A 17,283-nucleotide genomic window follows, 5' to 3' on the forward strand; every position below is an offset into this window, starting at 1 on the left:
GTGTGTGTGTGTGTGTGCGCGCGCTGCCATTCCAGGCTGTTGCGGGGCTAACTCCAGTCAGGTGATTTGGAAACATTCAAACCAATGATTCTGGATGAAAGAGTCTGCTGTGATGAAGGGAAGCACTCATGAAGCGAGAGAAAATGAAAAATAACATCAAAATCATTGAAGAAAAAAATCCCACATTATTGAAGGAATTCAGAAATATTACTATATTAAAATTAAAATAATAAGACTTATTTAGATCCTATGTATATGGAAATAAATAGATGGATAAAAACATTTAGAGTTGCATGTTATGCTGCTGCAGACAGAGCCAATCCTGCAGTGCTATCAGTGCTGTGCTAACACACGGGGCTGCTGTTTAAGTGTGAATCTGACTTTGTGCAGCAGTGAGAAGGTGGTCAAATTCATATCATTGTACAATTTAAAACACGACCATTCACGTTAATTTTCCTTTTCTTTTAAGTCTATCACCCAAAATAATCTGCTAATTAACTTAAGAATAGTTATCATCTTTTTCAGCTTGTTGTCTGACATTTTAACCGCAAACATTGTCCTCATAATGCAAGTTAAACAAATCTTTTTTAACAGCTGCTCCTCCTTTTCAAGGTGTGTGGTGTTTTCAGACAAACACAGCAACAAAGCAAATCTTCAGTACCACTAGAAAAAGTCTCAGAGATCTTCTATATTGCTAGCAAGAAGACCCCTCAATTTGCAAAGTTGATGCTGACACTGAACCAAACACAGCTGGCGTATATCCTAGGCTCCGACCCATTCCGTCTGTCTTAGAGTTAGCATGACAGCACTCCAGAATCATCAGCATCATCCCTTTTATACAGACTATCTAATTTGCCCTGTGACTTGTCAATACCAAGCTCATAGCACATGACAAAAAAGGCAAAAACTCAAAATATCACTAAAGAATACCATTTATTGTGCAAATAAATTAAACCTTGGCTGGAGCGTGTTTAGTCAAAGGCATCAATAGTGTTTGTGTGTGGACAATGTAGAAAAGAGAAAATTATGCAATGGCTAACTGAAGGCAAAAGGTGCTGGCTTGATGAGAGCTCCACTGGAAGCTGGATTTATTTCCTGTGTAGCACTGGGCGCAGACCTACCAGCACCACCGATAGTTTACATTTTTAAAATCATAAAAACGATTTGAATAATTTTGTGTATCAGTCACTCTTTATCAATATTTAGTCTGACGCTGCAGCTATGAATTGAAAGTGTCTACTCCAAGCAGCAGCTGTCACATCAAGCGAATTAAACATTATCGATGTTTTGAAGGTCCACCGCCTCAACGACAGTCGGGTCAGTGTGTTCGAGAGAGAGAGAGAGAGAGAGAGAGAGAGAGAGAGAGAGAGAGAGAGAGAGAGAGAGAGAGAGAGAGAGAGAGAGAGAGATAGACAGTGGTGCAGAGAGCTACACTCTACAATGAAGCAGCAGCACGAAACTCCTATAGACCTTTTATCTTATTATGAGAAGTGGACCATCACAGTCTGGGTAGTTTATAGGAAGTCGGGGTAGTTTTTAGGAAACACTGCACACAACCTCAAGTGCAGCAGGAGAGTCAGGCTGCACGCAGAGAGATCCAACGTCACAGATCTCACTCTGCTGAGGTATAATTATGCTAAGGTATAGGACGTGTCTGGGCTGGCATGTAGCTGCACCAGCAGTGAACAGATCTTGCTGGATTGAATGTTTGTATAAGCACAGGGCAGAATGAATAACTTGCTGTTGGGACAAAAAGGCAGTTTGCTACTTGCATGAGCAGCCACGCAAATCTGACCAACTGTGTTAGTCACTGTTTCAATGGAAATCACTCAAGTAAAAATAGGATGGAAAATTACTACTGGAGACTAATACTGTGGTGGGCCTGAAGTAATGGTGTACGTGTTTAACTTAATGAAAGAGCGCGCCAGTGCCACATGAATAAAGTGATAAAGGCCACAACACATCCTCATCACTTATTTTCCGACCAAAAGAGCCACCAGAACGGAAATTGGTCCTCTTCATCATGAAGCTGGTCCCCTGGTACATACTGTATATAGATGTGCCCACGCAAACTTGATTTCATGAGGATATGCTGACTGTCAACATCCATCCATCCATTCTAGACTAAACCCTGAAAGCACACGGCTGTAATATGCCTAAGTAAAGCTTTATATTCACATAACGTTGTTTCATAAATCCAAGTCACTGAGCACAACTAAATATAAAAGGCAAAGTTTTCCATAAATGGTCACGCACTCCCTTCGTCGAGTGTTTACTTATAAATACCTCTGACTGCTCCGCCACTCTTTGGGAATTTTAAAGAAACTAATGAAAAAAAAAAACAAGAAGTCCAATTTCATTCATTGTGAGATTGAAAAGGTTGTTGGTCACGAAAAGAAACGTGTTGATTATCTTATATTTAAAAGAATTCAAATAATTTTGTATGTTTCTGCCAGTTTTGAATGCATTCCTTTTGTTTCCTTTTTGTGATGTAGAGCTAATTGCTGCTAACTCCATGAAATGTTTCTTCCTCAACCAGTTATACCCACTCCACTGTAGAGGGGCCCAAATATGAATCACTGGTGCGGAAACACGGATGCAAGCACTGGTAATTAAAGCTGCAACCAAGGACAATTTTGACCAAGGCTGTGGTTTTGCTCCTTGGAGCTCCCTTGGCTTTTACAGTGGTGGACTGAAGCTTTACTCCAGTCCAGACCACGTGTCTTAATAAACAACAAACATCAGTCTTATTACTGCTGAACAACTTAGCCAGCCACCACATTCTGCACAACACTGCTGTTAATGAGCCAAGGTCAAAATATATGCCTGGGGCTGTGTCGTCAGTGTGCGAAATTGAGAAAAGCTCTGGTAGATACCCATTCACATATTCTTGATGTCATTGCATCGTATTTGCATTCTACCTAGGGCAGCCAGTTTCTACCTGTTATCTGTTTGCACATCAGTTCACTCAAGACATTACACACAATACACAGCCTTTGCAATCGAGACTTGGTGGATTTAGGTCCATTCAGGTAATGTCTAGAAAAGATTAGGTTTGCATTGCATCTGTTAAAAACTGATGTTTTATACACCACATTAATCCATTAATAAATGAGGAAAACATTTTTTTGATGCAGCCCTAGAAGAAACACAGACACTTTTTAGGGATGGAAATACAGGCACAGCAACACAATATGAACTAGAATGTCACTCAGTAGAGTGCACATCTCTGCCAAGTAAAAAACAGTCCCTTTTAATTCAATCAAGCGGCAACAAATTGCACACACTTGTTGATTTCTGTCCCCTAAATGTGCCTTTAATCAAGATCCACTTATTACTCTCTGAGAAAATAAGAAAAAAACACTAAGCCATCTTACAATGTCAACTGAAAGTGTGGGAATGTCCCCTTTGTCTGGATCAATGCCAAAATTGAATAATAGTAATTTGTGCATAATCTGATCTTGTTTTCGGTTGCGTTTTTATCCATGCTTTTTTTGCTTCTTATCTGTGCTCCTGCCTGTCTTGGCCAGGTCTCCCTTGAGAAAGAGATATCCATGCAACTACCTTGTAGTTTTAAAACCCATTCAGCTGTGTTCATGCTACCCATGACCCTTTGCGAGCACCTACAACAGAGACAATTTTTAATGTGGTTTTAAAAAACCAAAACCCATTATTACTATGGCTGTAGGAAGAGACACTGAGACTGACATACTATGTAAGCGACGAAAACAGAGACAGAGCAAGTTTTATGCTCTAAATACTAAATGCAAAGTCGTCCTTTAATGCATTTCACCCAAATGTTACAATATATATGAATCGTGTGTTACCTAAAAAAGCTAGTTGAACACAGCTCTGTGGATTTAACCTTAATGGCTCTCCTTCCTGGTAGGTAAGAGTGCAGTCTTGTAATACTGTACTAAACAGTGAGTGTGTTCCAGTGAACACTGTGTCCTTGGAAAAGTGTTATTGTATAGAGACTGTACAGCGGATTTGTGTGTGAGTGTGTGTGTGTGTGTGTGTGTGTGTGTGTGTGTGTGTGTGTGTGTGTGTAAACACTTCCTAAGCGACGGTGGGTTTTCGGGGAGGGTCTTATGCTTACTGCACAGTATTTAAGGAAAACGAGTAAGAAGACAGGTCCATTTACTTAAATTAAAAATTATTTATAACAACTGTATTCGAAAGTGAAGAACACAGTGTGCTGACACTAGCAAAAAAAACAAAAAAAACATTAGGATATTCCAAATTGTGGAATAAAAGGGAGGAAACCAGTAACAAAGGGCTGCTCAGGAGTCAAGAAGTGTATTTAATAGAAGTCAGAAATGCCGGTTCAGGGCCGCAGTATCATTAAGAGCTGAGCTACCGCCATTTCCTAAATTTCTGCTTGCACCGTCTTTGTTTTATTGCACTCTCTACAATACTGCTGTGACTTTATGGAGGGAGTGCTGAAGATGTACACAGGAGAGGGAGGATGAAGGGAGAGGAAACAACTGCTCCAAACATCTTCAAAAACCACATTATGAGGAGGAACTGAGTTGATGATAGAGTCAAGAAAGACGGTAAGAGTACACTGCCGAAAAATCATTAGCTCCAATGATCCCTGAATAAATCACAGCCGAACAGCTCAGGAGGATCTGACTACAGCAACCCTGAGTAGTCAGAGTCAAAATACATATACTAAGCACTTGTTAATTAGGCTGTCAGGGCAATACATTTCCTTTTTTGCACTGCACTAGCGATATCGCAGTTATCGTTATATCTGTTAATCCCGACATCCCTACATTGGACTATCCTAAATTTTCTCTGACCAATCCTTGAATAGTAAAAACCATATATTCATGTTTTACTGGATAAAAAAAGTAGATAGGGCAGGGCTGCTGCTTTGAACACACTCTTGCTCGAGATGTCAGGTGTGGAAAGAGAGATTAAAGAGAGAAGGGAACTTATCCATCTCTGCTCTGACTGAGTGCATTTGTTTAATGATGCAAACAAACACATCCACTGTGAAACAACACACATTAAATCACACTTACCAGCATCTAGTTGGCTCGGATCAACAGAGGTTAATCAAGCTCTGTGGACTTTATGATTAATAATGATGGTGAGCTTTTGACCTCAATTCTAGAGCTGCAGATTTAAGCAACCATTTTGAATAGGATCAACAGTGGGCTGGTGTAAAGGAACAAAGTCACTTCACTAAAACACACACAATATATTTTGCTGGAGTTTGTTACAGTCTAGAGCAGCACAAACACATAATGTACAATAAAACCAGAAACGAAAGTTCTTCACTAAACGGTGCCTGTTTCAACTCTTCACTAACAAGTTCTGGCTTTGTTTCATACATGTTACAGTGCACAGTCAGTATCTTGGGGCGAGGAAAAACTGCAAGCGATGACGGAGATGTACCTTCCATAAATTATAAATCAATTGCTTTAGCTGAACAACTGGAGGAGCTTCAACAAGTACAGGCACATATGATCAGGGCAGAGAACTGAGTGTCAGTGCGTCTTCTTTCATAGTTAGGTCACGGTTTATCTTGGAACGGTAAAACTCTGGCAAAGGAGGAAAGATTTTGATGTTGCTCTATCAGGATTTCTTTTTCCCATTCCTGAAAACTATTTGTCACTTTTCATGTCAACAGCCAAACCTGCCTTTCTGGAGAGACTGTCTGTGAATGTGCTCTGTTATTTCCAATTTAAAACAATATTACATCCCCTCTGTTTGAGGCAGTTTTTCACCCCGACTTGTCTGGCTGATCATATCAGTTATAAACATTGTCAAACAACATATCACAGTGACTTCTTCTTCTCGAAGATAACCTGGCCCTTACGTTAATATTAAGTGAACAACCGTCTAACTAAACATAACATTTTTTCATGTCATGTACATCCCATTAGCAGTTGAGAGTATATTATACAAACACGTAATTTCCTTAAGAGGTTCACGCTGAACTCACATCTGTTAATGCTCGACAGTGGGCGTGCCTGATGCTCAGTGCCGGCGCCATCGCCATAATGACAACAATCACAGTTTCATATTTGAAAAACACAATGTAGTCAGCTTTTGTGCTAAAGTACCACGCTAGGTATCAATGCGATGCTAAAGAGAAGTTAATAAATCCACAACCAGATAAACACACATCATATTGGTCAGTTGTCTCTGCCTCTTTTTAGTATTAATATGATTTGGCTAGCACCTGTACTTGAGTGTTTGTTTAAAACACAATTTGATTGACTGGTGTCTGTCTGTCATGTTGCTGCATGAAAAGTTGAGCAACAGAACCATAAGGCAGTTCTGTAACCAAAGACGTCACACCATTGACGGTGAATGTACAGCATTGTGTTGATGCCTCCAACAATGCGCGAGTACAGCTTCAGTTCAACCTATCACTCTAAGCAGGGAAAACTCAGTTCTAAGGGTTTAACTCATTTCAGATTATGAGAAATACAACCCACAACCACCAGAAGTCAATTTTAATTCCTACAGAGCTCAGTGGCAATTTTGTCTGGCCCAAAAATGTTTGAACTTCACAAGTTAATATCTTTAAGTGAATAAAAAATGTTACATAATAATATGCTGCCAGCTTCTTCCATTAACTTCTCAAATCCATGTAACGTTGGGTTTTGTATTTATGTACTCTTTTTAAATCTATGTTACCTAATGAGCCTCTTACCATATAAATATCACAACTTGGTTCTATTATTATTAAACGTAGCAGCTAAAACAGGACTCCTCTCCTTTGTAGCTGTAAATCATAACACTGTTGCAGTCAAAGCCTCCACCACTGCCCACAATAGGTCAAATAAATCGACCCAGATCTCCCAAAGTGCGAGTGTGGGCTTTAGAACCAGCTCAGTTTTTGCTCATCTTAGTGGGACAGAAGCGAGGATTGTTTTATGAATGCTCACTAAACTCATCATCTCCATGATAGGCTATTATAGGACTTATAGAATCAGGAATTTAAATTTGTTGCTCCACTGAAAATACACACCAGGGTGTTTATCAGTTAATTTGACTCATGCGAGGCACCGAAAGTCTTACTATTGAAGTGTATCCTCTTAATCACCCAGACTGTTTCAAAATGAACCAAAATGTTTTTAACTTTTTATAATAGCATTCAAATCCATTGTCTTGTGTTTTGCGCAGCTGCTTTAATTTGAGCCCAGCTTATCAATTTACTTGGCCCTTGTTTGACCCACTGTTGCCCTCTCTCTCACACATTGACAAAAGAGCTGTTCATCAAAGTCGAGCTTCCTATCAGACACTAAGGTTTTTTTTTCTCATTTTTAGAGCACACTTTAACTTTTTTCTTCATCATTTAAGAGTGTTTACTTTACACAGGATTAGAAAAGGTACACACCCTTGGTCTACATGAATATTTACATTTAGGTTAGTAACAGTCGGTTTACAGATCGCCTACCTGCTACTTCTCAGTTTGATGCAGCTGCTGGGCTCAAGGTGTCCCACTCCCCTCCCCACGCCTTCCCTTTGGATCCAACATGATCTCATACATAGCCTCTTTTGGTCGTAGCATCAGAAAACTTTAATCCCTGCACTTTATGTTGAAGCCAAACCTTTAGGGCATGTATACACATGTAAATCTAATATTTCAAGGTGCTGAAAAGGAGCTAGCTATAACCTCACCTACCTAGAAGCTGTTGTCATAAGGTGTTAAATAGATGTAGCCAGTCATCATTTTGTCACGAAATCCCCCATCTCCCCATCCAACTCTTGCTGCACATTTGAGCCACAAATTATAATTTCAGAGACATTAACTGCACTGAATAAAGGATAAGTACAGAGAAAACAGTCATGACAGTCTGACCCAATTTCTATACATATCTGTTGATCCTCCTCAGCCTTGCCATCTCTATACCTTCATAACTCACCTCTTATTCTTTCTCAAGCTGACAAGTAGCAAAGTTCAAACACAGTCTGCATGTTCTGGGCTTACTCCCGTCACTCCAACAACAGAGGAAACAAGCAAAGACAAGTGTTTGCATGTGTGCAGAGGGAGAAAGGACTCTCTGACAAAGCGAGGATTCCTAAGAAAATGCTCAACTTTCATCAATTCTCGTATTTCTTCTGTTTGCATATACTGGGTTCATTTGTTCAGACTGGAGCACGTTCTGCCAGTCAAAAGCTTGAGAAAAACTCGGGATGTGGTGAAGACTGTAACCAGCCTCAGTCCAGCTACTGTAGATAAACAGCTAGCCTGCCACATCTGGATCTGCACAGACAGCAGGAGTTTAAAAATGTTTCATTACATAACATCTGAAGAGGGAGGACCATAGAGGTAAAAAATGCAGCTAGGCACTGACCTGCCTTATACACAGACAATCCATGAGGTAGCAGCTAAATGATGAACAATCATTTTGAAGGATAGGAGTGATATGCTCTCCTAATCAGAAGGTGTTTTCTATTTATTTATACTTATTTATCATAACGTTTATGATTAAACTGTAAAATATCAAGCATAAATTACAATTCGTTGCCATACGGGTTTGTTAATGATCACTGCCATCTTATGTTTTTATATCAGTATCCAAATTCTTATTACACTCCAATATCACTAGCGGCCTGCACAAATACATATGGTTCAAGGCTGTATTATGTAGACATAATTTATTATGCTATGAAGTCTATAATGAAAAGTAAGAGTTCAGAAACAGGTATTGACAGGTTACATGCTCTGAGACATCATGTTTATAGCCAGTAGTTTACTAAAGTTTCTCAAACGTGGAATATTGGAAACAGAGCACTTAACAGCACATTGAGACCAGTTGTCTTGAGTGTTCCTAAGAATCACCATATTTCAGATGTAGGTCAACATCTTAAGCTTTCTTCAGGTGATTTGCTGAAGAAATATCCGTCTGTTAGTTGTTCAAATGCTTGCAAATTTTTGCTGTCAGAGGAAAATCTTATACATGTAATATATATATATCAAGTTATTCCCTAGAGGGCTTCAAAACTGTTGCATAAGACCAATAATTGAGAACATTCAGTTCCATAGAGCCCTTCAACTAGGAGAACAGTCTAGATTTTAGCTAAATGTGATAAGGCATCCTTCTCTGTTTGGGCATACCATGCACACAGTGCCTGTGCTTTTTGATCATGGTCTCCCCAAAGGGTACAAATCTGAAAACAAAGGCTGCCTGTTTTAGCTTCGATGAGGAATTTCAGGAAAACAATAAACCAAGTCTGTCGAGATACGGCCAGGGGGTCTGTAGCAGAACTTCTCAAAGCCTGAGCAGCATTTTTAAATGATAAATGGCAAATGGATCATGAGTTAGGCTGTTTTTAAACTCAGCACAGGTGATCACAGATAGCAGGAGGAGGCAGAGCAGATGATATATAAGCCTCTTTCAGACATGCACTGAACTATGGATATTTTCCTGAAAGTTGCACCTCACAATTTCCAGAACATATCCTGCCAGCCCCCCCTAAGTAAAAATGTAAATGTCCAGAAAATTCTCAGCGAGTAAGTGGGCGTGTTGATGACGTTTCTAACAGATGCAAGTAAGCAGCAATTTCAAGTTTAGCCGGCTTAGTGTGGACGTTGTTTAAAGAGAAAATATGAACTCACTTATATTTTAATGGAGATGTGTGAAATAACAGGCCAAGCCTTGAGGCAAACTTCCAGGGATGGGTGTGAGTACATTGGGGGTGGAACACAGAAGTGCTGCCAGATCCTGCTTAACATGCAAGTGCCAGCGTTCACGATAGGTCCAGTCTCCAGTCCCGTTCCCTGCCATTTCACACTGCTGTGCTGTGGATGGTGACAGCAGTGTCATTCACATGACAGCTGGCTGCCTGGCTCGTCACAAGTGGCAAAGAGCGAATTGCAGGGTCTGTATCACTGCTGCGGTGTGCTCCTACCAGTCCAGTTAACAAGATGGTGACAATAAGTACACACACATAGGAGATTAAAGTCTCACATTAGAAGGGAGCTGCTGTCTGCTACAAAACACGAGGACAAGACGGTTTAAATTACCACTAAAAGTAATTTACATAACCTGTACATACTGGTCATTTACCTTAAGCTATTCTGGAAGGACTGTATAGCAGTTTTCAGACATATCCTACGGGTAAAATTCTGGAGAATAAACGGAATAAATGTACTGGCTAATGGTGCAGGTGGCAAGAAATTAAATGACAGGACTTCACAGAAGTGTTTTTGAGCAAAAACCCAGGAATTGATCCCAAGTAGCCGTGAGCTGATCAATGATGAACATGAAGCACTAAGGCAGAGTCTGAGATAAGTTTCAACACCTGCTACCAGGTAAAACACAACTCCCACACAATACCTGTAGGCAAATTACACATAGTGTTTTAGGCTTGAAGCATACTACTGCAGACACAGCAACTGAAACGTACAAATACTATATCACAACGATCCCCAGCAGGTAATGTCTATGTTGACTTCATAAGACATAATTGTTTGTCAACAACAGCTTATCTTGTAACTCTGATAGCAGTTAACGATTAAAAGAGCAGCCATTTCTAAATGATGAGCCCCTTCATGAATCCAAACATGCGTCTGAAGGAGAAAAATCAGTCAGACCAGATGGAGAGCGACAGTATGAGCAAACAACAGTTGTGTGCTCTATTTTTAAACGAGGACACATTTTCTGCTACGTGTAGAGTGTGTAGGTAACATTTGTCACTTCCTCAAGAGTGATTAGAGCAGGTATGGGAGGGGGGAGCAAGGAAGTCCTGTTCCATGAGGACAGAAAGTTCTCCAGACACACATCAAGACAGGATCAGAAATCATCACAGACCCTTTGCTGTCCTGGCTCTTAAATGGTGGCACGAGCTCCAAATTGATACAGGACAGCCGGAAGTCTACACATCGGTCGCCACAGACTAAAGACATGTCTTCAGACTACACCTTGGATTTAAAAAAGAAAAACTATATTTTGCCCTAAATTTGGTTGCTGTCCTGGCTTCTAAATGGTGGAACTTACATGTAGCACTTTGTAGGTAGGCTTTTTTTAAAGCAAATTGTACTTACTTGATTCTTGTTGTTCTGGGTTTGTACCCTCATGGTTGAATGCACTTATTGCAAGTCTTGGATAAAAACTTAATCTCAATGAAATGTAATGTATTATAAGGCACCATTTATGAGCCGTGTCATTTATAGTTTATATGCCGTAGCTGACAGCTGAGCCGATGCTGGAGAAAAGTATTTTGACAGTGAAGAGAAGTCTCAATCAAGTTTACTCAGAAATTATAAAGGTTAGATTCACATTATCAGACTATTTGTTCCATATTCCTTGCTAGAATCCATAACAAAGCCGGCAACTCTAAAACCATTTAAAGTATCCTACTGCAACAGAAAAAGAATGATCCCTTCAAACTTTCTTCCATACACTTTTATGACAGCTGACATTATCATTTGACATCTAATGACTGTAACTACGCTTTATTTAATATCTTAATGTCATTCCCGATAAGAAACAAAGAGGAAAGATAACCTCTGATGCTTTTTAATTTCCACTCCCTTGATCTTATTGGCTCCTTAAATCCAGAACCAGTCTGCCTCCAGCACAAACCGTACTGACCCCTAGGTTTTCAAAGCCTTTGCGAAACCTCCACTCTAAAAGCGTTGCTTATCAGTTGGTAACTTGGTCGACAGCCACAACACATAACATTTCATGGGTCACAGAGCCTCTAATATCCCAGTGCCAAGTGGGCCTTGGGTCTGATGACATGAGACAGAGCTGCAACGAGGCCAAGGAGTATAGTCGTTTGCAGGATAAACACTTATTGATGTTAAGGAATTATCTGCACTGCAAGAGGTAGGCTTTACCCTATTTGTGCACAATGTAGTAGCTTATTAGAGGTAGAAGTAGTGGTAGAAGAGTAGTGTTGTAGCAATACTATTTCTATTCCTGAACATGTACAAATTACAAGTTTTCAGAATGATCCAGTGCTTTTATACATACAAGCTTTGAACTGCACCTAAAGTATAGCCGAGGAGAGGAAACAGGGGAAGAGGGGAAGCTACGCAGCATGTTGGGAAGTTCAGGAATCTCAGGATATGATGTAGTATTTGCCCAGGCCTAGAGGGGAAAGAACAAGAGTCCCAGTAGTCTAGACAGGGAGAGGGTAAAGAAATAAAACAGCTCTAAAAAACGATTTAGTCTAACTTAGAACCAAATAACATTCAATAATTTAACTTTTCTCTAATGGTGTTCAGGAGTATGTCAGCAAAATTAAATATTACACAGGTAACTCCAGGACACTGCTGGTCATCTTTGGCTTAATATAAGCCTCATACACTAACAAAAGCTAGCTACTTTATTGTTCCCCTGCCTCTGATCCCTCCAGAACCTCAACTGGTAAATTGGCAGCTTTCATGACTCAATGGAAGTTGACTTCTGTTCAAAAGCTGATTTCATGACAGCATTTAAAGCAGAAATATGAACATACAATATCCTTCTTAACATTTTCTTTCCTCTGCTCTTACTGTAGTAACTCATACTGAGCATGGATGAAGCTCCAGGTTCTGTAAGCTCACAGCCACCTCACTGTTTCGTGGATCTACTGTGGGGCAGTGCTCACTCTTAAAAGAAGAATAGGGGGCCTTGAGGTTGAGATTCGGATATTTTCATTTCCTGGACTAAAACTCAGAAACACAGTCATTCAGCCTGTCCCATCTGCAAGCATGTCCTTATGACGCATGGCAGAAACCGGACTTAGGAAGAGATATCCAAGTGAAGGTCAAACAAGTTCACCACTGTTAGACAAACCGAGAAATTTAACACAAATTTGAAAACAGTACTAGAAAGATTTCTGAAAGGTGCAGTTACTTCTTACACCTTGAGCAATAGTAACTACTAGGCTTCATTAGTAATGAAACATAATATACTGAAGTTTTGTAACTACTTTGATGCAACACTTAGGGGATAAAACGGAACCCTGATTGGTTTGTTTGCAGTGTAGAAAATTGTTGCCAGTAATTCAGATGTCTGGAAACAGGAAAACTACATTAAATAAATTATGAGAAATAAGGACAAAGTCAGGTATTAAATGCTTCAACGATGATTTAAGTCTGATCCTACTGCAACCAATTCAGTTAAATTTAGTTTTTTTTGTTTCTGACCAAGTGGACTACAAATGTTGATAGATTTGGCACAGTGTTATCGTCATGAGTTAAATACAGAATGTCCAGTATCATGTGATTAACTTTACCGCCATAAACTGTCTGGTTGCCTCTACATCAACTGCACAACCAGCTGGACCTTTGGAACTTAAATAAACTATGTGCTGAATAATCTGAGCCAACACTACAGTCACCAAGATACTTAACTGTTCCCAGTGTTTCATATGGGCTCAGAGCACTTGGCGGAAAGGTTCAGACTTTGCCCCCTAAAGAGTGTGGCTTAAGATATTTCATGTCAAATTAATCATTATTAATTGTGTAAAGCAGGTAGAATATAATTTACAGTTACAAGCAGCTAAATGTGTCAGGATGAAAACAGGGGACTTCCTGGGTGTTAATAGAACCATTTATAATCAGCTGAAGTATTGGGCATGCATATCAATCTCATCCCACTGCTTATTTTCTCTTTTCTACTCTTCCCCCCCCCACCTGGACATTTCACACCGCTGACCCTTGCCTTGGTCTGGCCTACATCTTTGGCTTAAACGAAACGTAGAACATCACAGGTCACACGGACACAAGACTGAAAGGCCTGGCTGAGACTACAACTTAAATTGATATGATTCTGTCATTTTCTCAGACCGCCATCAGCCGTCTAACTATGTCTACTGCCGTCACAGTACTGTAAGCAAACAACGGGTTTCACACTGTGAGTGTAGGTCTGTTTATTCAATGATGGCCATTGTCCATGCCAGATGAAGGAGCGAGTGAGTCATGGTCAGATCAAAGACAAATTACCAGAATATGAATCTACTGTATAATAAAGCAGCAGAACTCTGAATGAAAAGGACTAAACTACAAAAACATACAAAAATATTAAGAGCAAACAAATTACATTATTAGTTCTAAATAAGGATTAGAGGGAAAGAAATGTAACTGAGACATTCCCACAATTTTTCTATGTACATTTATGTACAAACTGCAAGTAGAGTGGCACTCAAGAGAATGCATTCCTCCCCCAAGGCCCAACAGTCGCCTTGAATTCAATCAAGCCGCATCAAATTGCACACACTTGTCGATATCAAGGCGCAATATGTCTACATGTTTTAAAATCTCAACTAGATTAGATGCATATCATCTGAGAAATTAAAGAAAATGTTCTTGCAATGTTAAAGAGAGGAAGAAAATATTTCTGGATCTGCACCAAAATTTGGTGGGATCTTCCCTGATCGATACTGAAACCTTACAAGAGGTTTCATGGTAATATGTCAAGTAGTTTATGTCTAATGCTGCAAACAAGCAAACAAATGTTGATGAAAACATAATGTCTTTGGTGAAAGTAGTATGTCATTTAACTAGATTGGCTCTGGGTTTTGCACCCATTCCATTAATGTGCTCTGGTTTAATGCGGCTGTATGTGTACTGTATTGTGTATATTGAATACTTATACAAATTGTATCTACTTATCTGAATCCTGCTCCTATTTAACATTATGCTCTGTTCCACTACTAAATGTATTGCCGGGGATCAGTTCTATTTCATCCTTAATATTTGTCATTTATTGTAAATTACATGCACATTATTACAGGGAAAATTCACTTTACATGTGAAAAGTGACCACCCATTTCGTTGAGCCTCTAAAGATTGGGCTCCTTGTATCAACACAATGAAGGCAGTCCCACATCCTGCATGAGCTCCCGTTCGACGTGTTTTCACTGAACAAACAGGAACCTTCTGTGGTAAAAATGGCACACCTCAAGAAGGAGTGGTGGGATCTTCTCACAGTGCTGCACACATCACAAGGCCATGGACTATATTTAGACATATAGGTGGATTTGACTGTTGGTAAATTAAAAGCCAACTTAGACCAAGCTATTGTGATATCTACTTGAGTATTACAAGTAAGACCGGAACTTGTGTTTGGAAAAGGGGCGGGGCCCAGGAGCCGCCGTAGGACTGAAGACCGTGGTGTCATCTCGCAGGGGTGGACACAGTCACAAAACAATACACCTAGCACTTTGACAAAACTATCAGTCATGCATCAGTATCAACATCCGTACACCATTCCCCATGGAATATGGACCATGACACGGCACATTTTAAACTTGAGCTACTGAGTGCACAACTATTTTCAAAATGGAGCTTGACAAAAATTATTTTTAAAGTCCTGTGAGAGTAAATTCTGGCAAAAACATGTTGATCTCACTGGTTCTTACTGGCACAACGGACAAGAAGGATAAACAGGACGTCAGTCACAAACACAGAAACATACACACAGTATTACCATGTCTCCAGGGGTCCTTGGGCTCCACTGCTCCAGAGACAATGTCCTCATCTGACGGAAACGTCACCCTTTTGCCACTTGGTTGGTGTTTATCATCCGCCTCTTCCACAGAGGGGAACAGTCCAACCCGGTCCGGGGCAGGGGACTCTGTGCTGCTCGGCTGGCTTTCATTGGACAGGCTTTCTGCTGTGCTGCCAGCCGGGACATCCTGAGACGGGGACTCCGACTCTAAATCATTGTCTAACAACGAGGTGGCACTTGGCGAATCAGCCTCCAACTCCGCACTCTTGTCCAGGCTCAGAGCCACACCTGTGTCCGGGTCCCCTCCATCATGCCTTCCACCAACAACAACATCAGTGTCTTTATCCTCCTTCATTTCCTCCACCCCGACGTCACCCTTGTGCTCCTCATCAGAGAAGATGAAGTCAGTGGCGTTAGCTATAACAGGGGTGTTTCGGGCAGTGCTCGTCCCATTTCCATTGAGCTCATCAATTTCCAGTGTGTCTTGTACCTGGTGGTTATTCTCCTCAGCTGCCTGCAGGTTGTCGGTGAGCTCAGGCATCACGTACGTGTCCGAGGCCTCTGTGGGAACAATGCTCTGCTTTTCAGTGTTGCTATCGGTCATCAGTTCAGAGATCCGAGGGGTGACTCCTTCTGTGTTGTTGGTGGTGTTGTGATCATCGTCCACGTTGCTTCTCGTCTTTGCATTGCATAAATCTAGACGCTGCTCTTCGTTATTCATGGTGTCATTTCCAGTGAAACTCAACCTTTAACTGTGCCAGACAGCCTGTAAAATATATTAAACAGTAACTAGGTGCTGGCTGATACGGACAAGCCTGTCTCTGTCTGACAGTATGTGTGTATAGGCTCCTTTACGGGTCCTTAATCCACCGAGTTATATCCAAGTGCTATCTGATTATCTAACCTATATCTTGACTGGTTTATTGTACTTGGGGTGATTTACGTAACAGTTTTTCACAAACCCCAATTCACACGTGACTTCTGTGCATCCTTGACACAAAATTGGCTAATTAAAGTGCAGTTTTACACAAATGTCAATACAAAAAAAATAATATATGAGATACCTGTGCGAAACAGAAACTGTGTCAGTAATTATATATTAGCCAAACTTTCCTCAACTATCGCCCAGCAAGGCAACCGCCACTTAATAACGTCTGTATCACTCGGAGAGAACCGACCGAAGGCTGGTCAGCACATAGTCGACAGTGTTAAAGTGGACAAATGAAACGAACAAGTCGCTCTCAGGGTGCCTCCATTACGCTAGCAAAGTGAGCTCCCTGCCCTCCACCGAACCCGACTCGTTTGCATGAATGTGAGCGAGCTAACGTTAGCTAGCTTGCTAAAGTTGTTGCCCAATAATGACATCCAGGCCCGTGTACGGTTGCGTGCGTGCGTCCCCGACTGAGCCCGTCTGTTTACCCGCGACAAAGTCCATTCTCCCTTGCGGGGAGCTGTGTTTTCCGGCTGGAGCCCTCGTCTCTCCGTCTGTCGCGCTGCGGCTCGGTTCGCATCACAACCGTCGACCAACGGCAGTCAGAAGAAAAACAGGCGTCACACTCCGGGCAGCGGGCATGTTTCGGTGGCTAACGTCGGTGCTGGGGGAGCCGAGCCGAAGCGTGAGTTCCCGGCCCAAACAGCGCGGACTCCTCGGTGCTAAATCCTCGAGATATCCGGGGCGGTCAGGTGTCTTGAGTGTCTGTCCGGGACAAGACCACTGATCCTGCTTCTGCCCGGCGCTGCCACTCGTTAGCTTGTTCAACAACTGTTTGTTGTTCTCACGTCCTACGTCAGCACGCAGTCACCCACCGGGCTGCGTTCAGCGGACGCACTGTTAAAGCGGGTTGCAGAAAAACACGAAAGGGACGATTTC

At 41.2% G+C, this 17,283-nt stretch overlaps 1 protein-coding gene across 2 annotated transcripts in view; it reads right to left on the reverse strand.

The window, feature by feature from the left end:
* The window catches only part of ppp1r37 (protein phosphatase 1, regulatory subunit 37), a 42,580-nt gene extending 25,393 nt beyond the window's left edge, over window positions 1-17,187 (reverse strand). For both annotated transcript variants that reach the window (XM_053422392.1, XM_053422391.1), the window contains exon 1: window positions 15,393-17,187. In XM_053422392.1, the coding sequence (XP_053278367.1) occupies window positions 15,393-16,134 (742 nt within the window). In that variant the 5' untranslated portion in view covers window positions 16,135-17,187. The remainder of the gene's footprint in view (window positions 1-15,392) is intronic.
* Window positions 17,188-17,283: the final 96 nt, after the last annotated feature.

Source organism: Pleuronectes platessa, chromosome 5 (genome assembly GCF_947347685.1).
Source record: "Pleuronectes platessa chromosome 5, fPlePla1.1, whole genome shotgun sequence".
Taxonomy (NCBI): Eukaryota; Metazoa; Chordata; class Actinopteri; order Pleuronectiformes; family Pleuronectidae; genus Pleuronectes; species Pleuronectes platessa.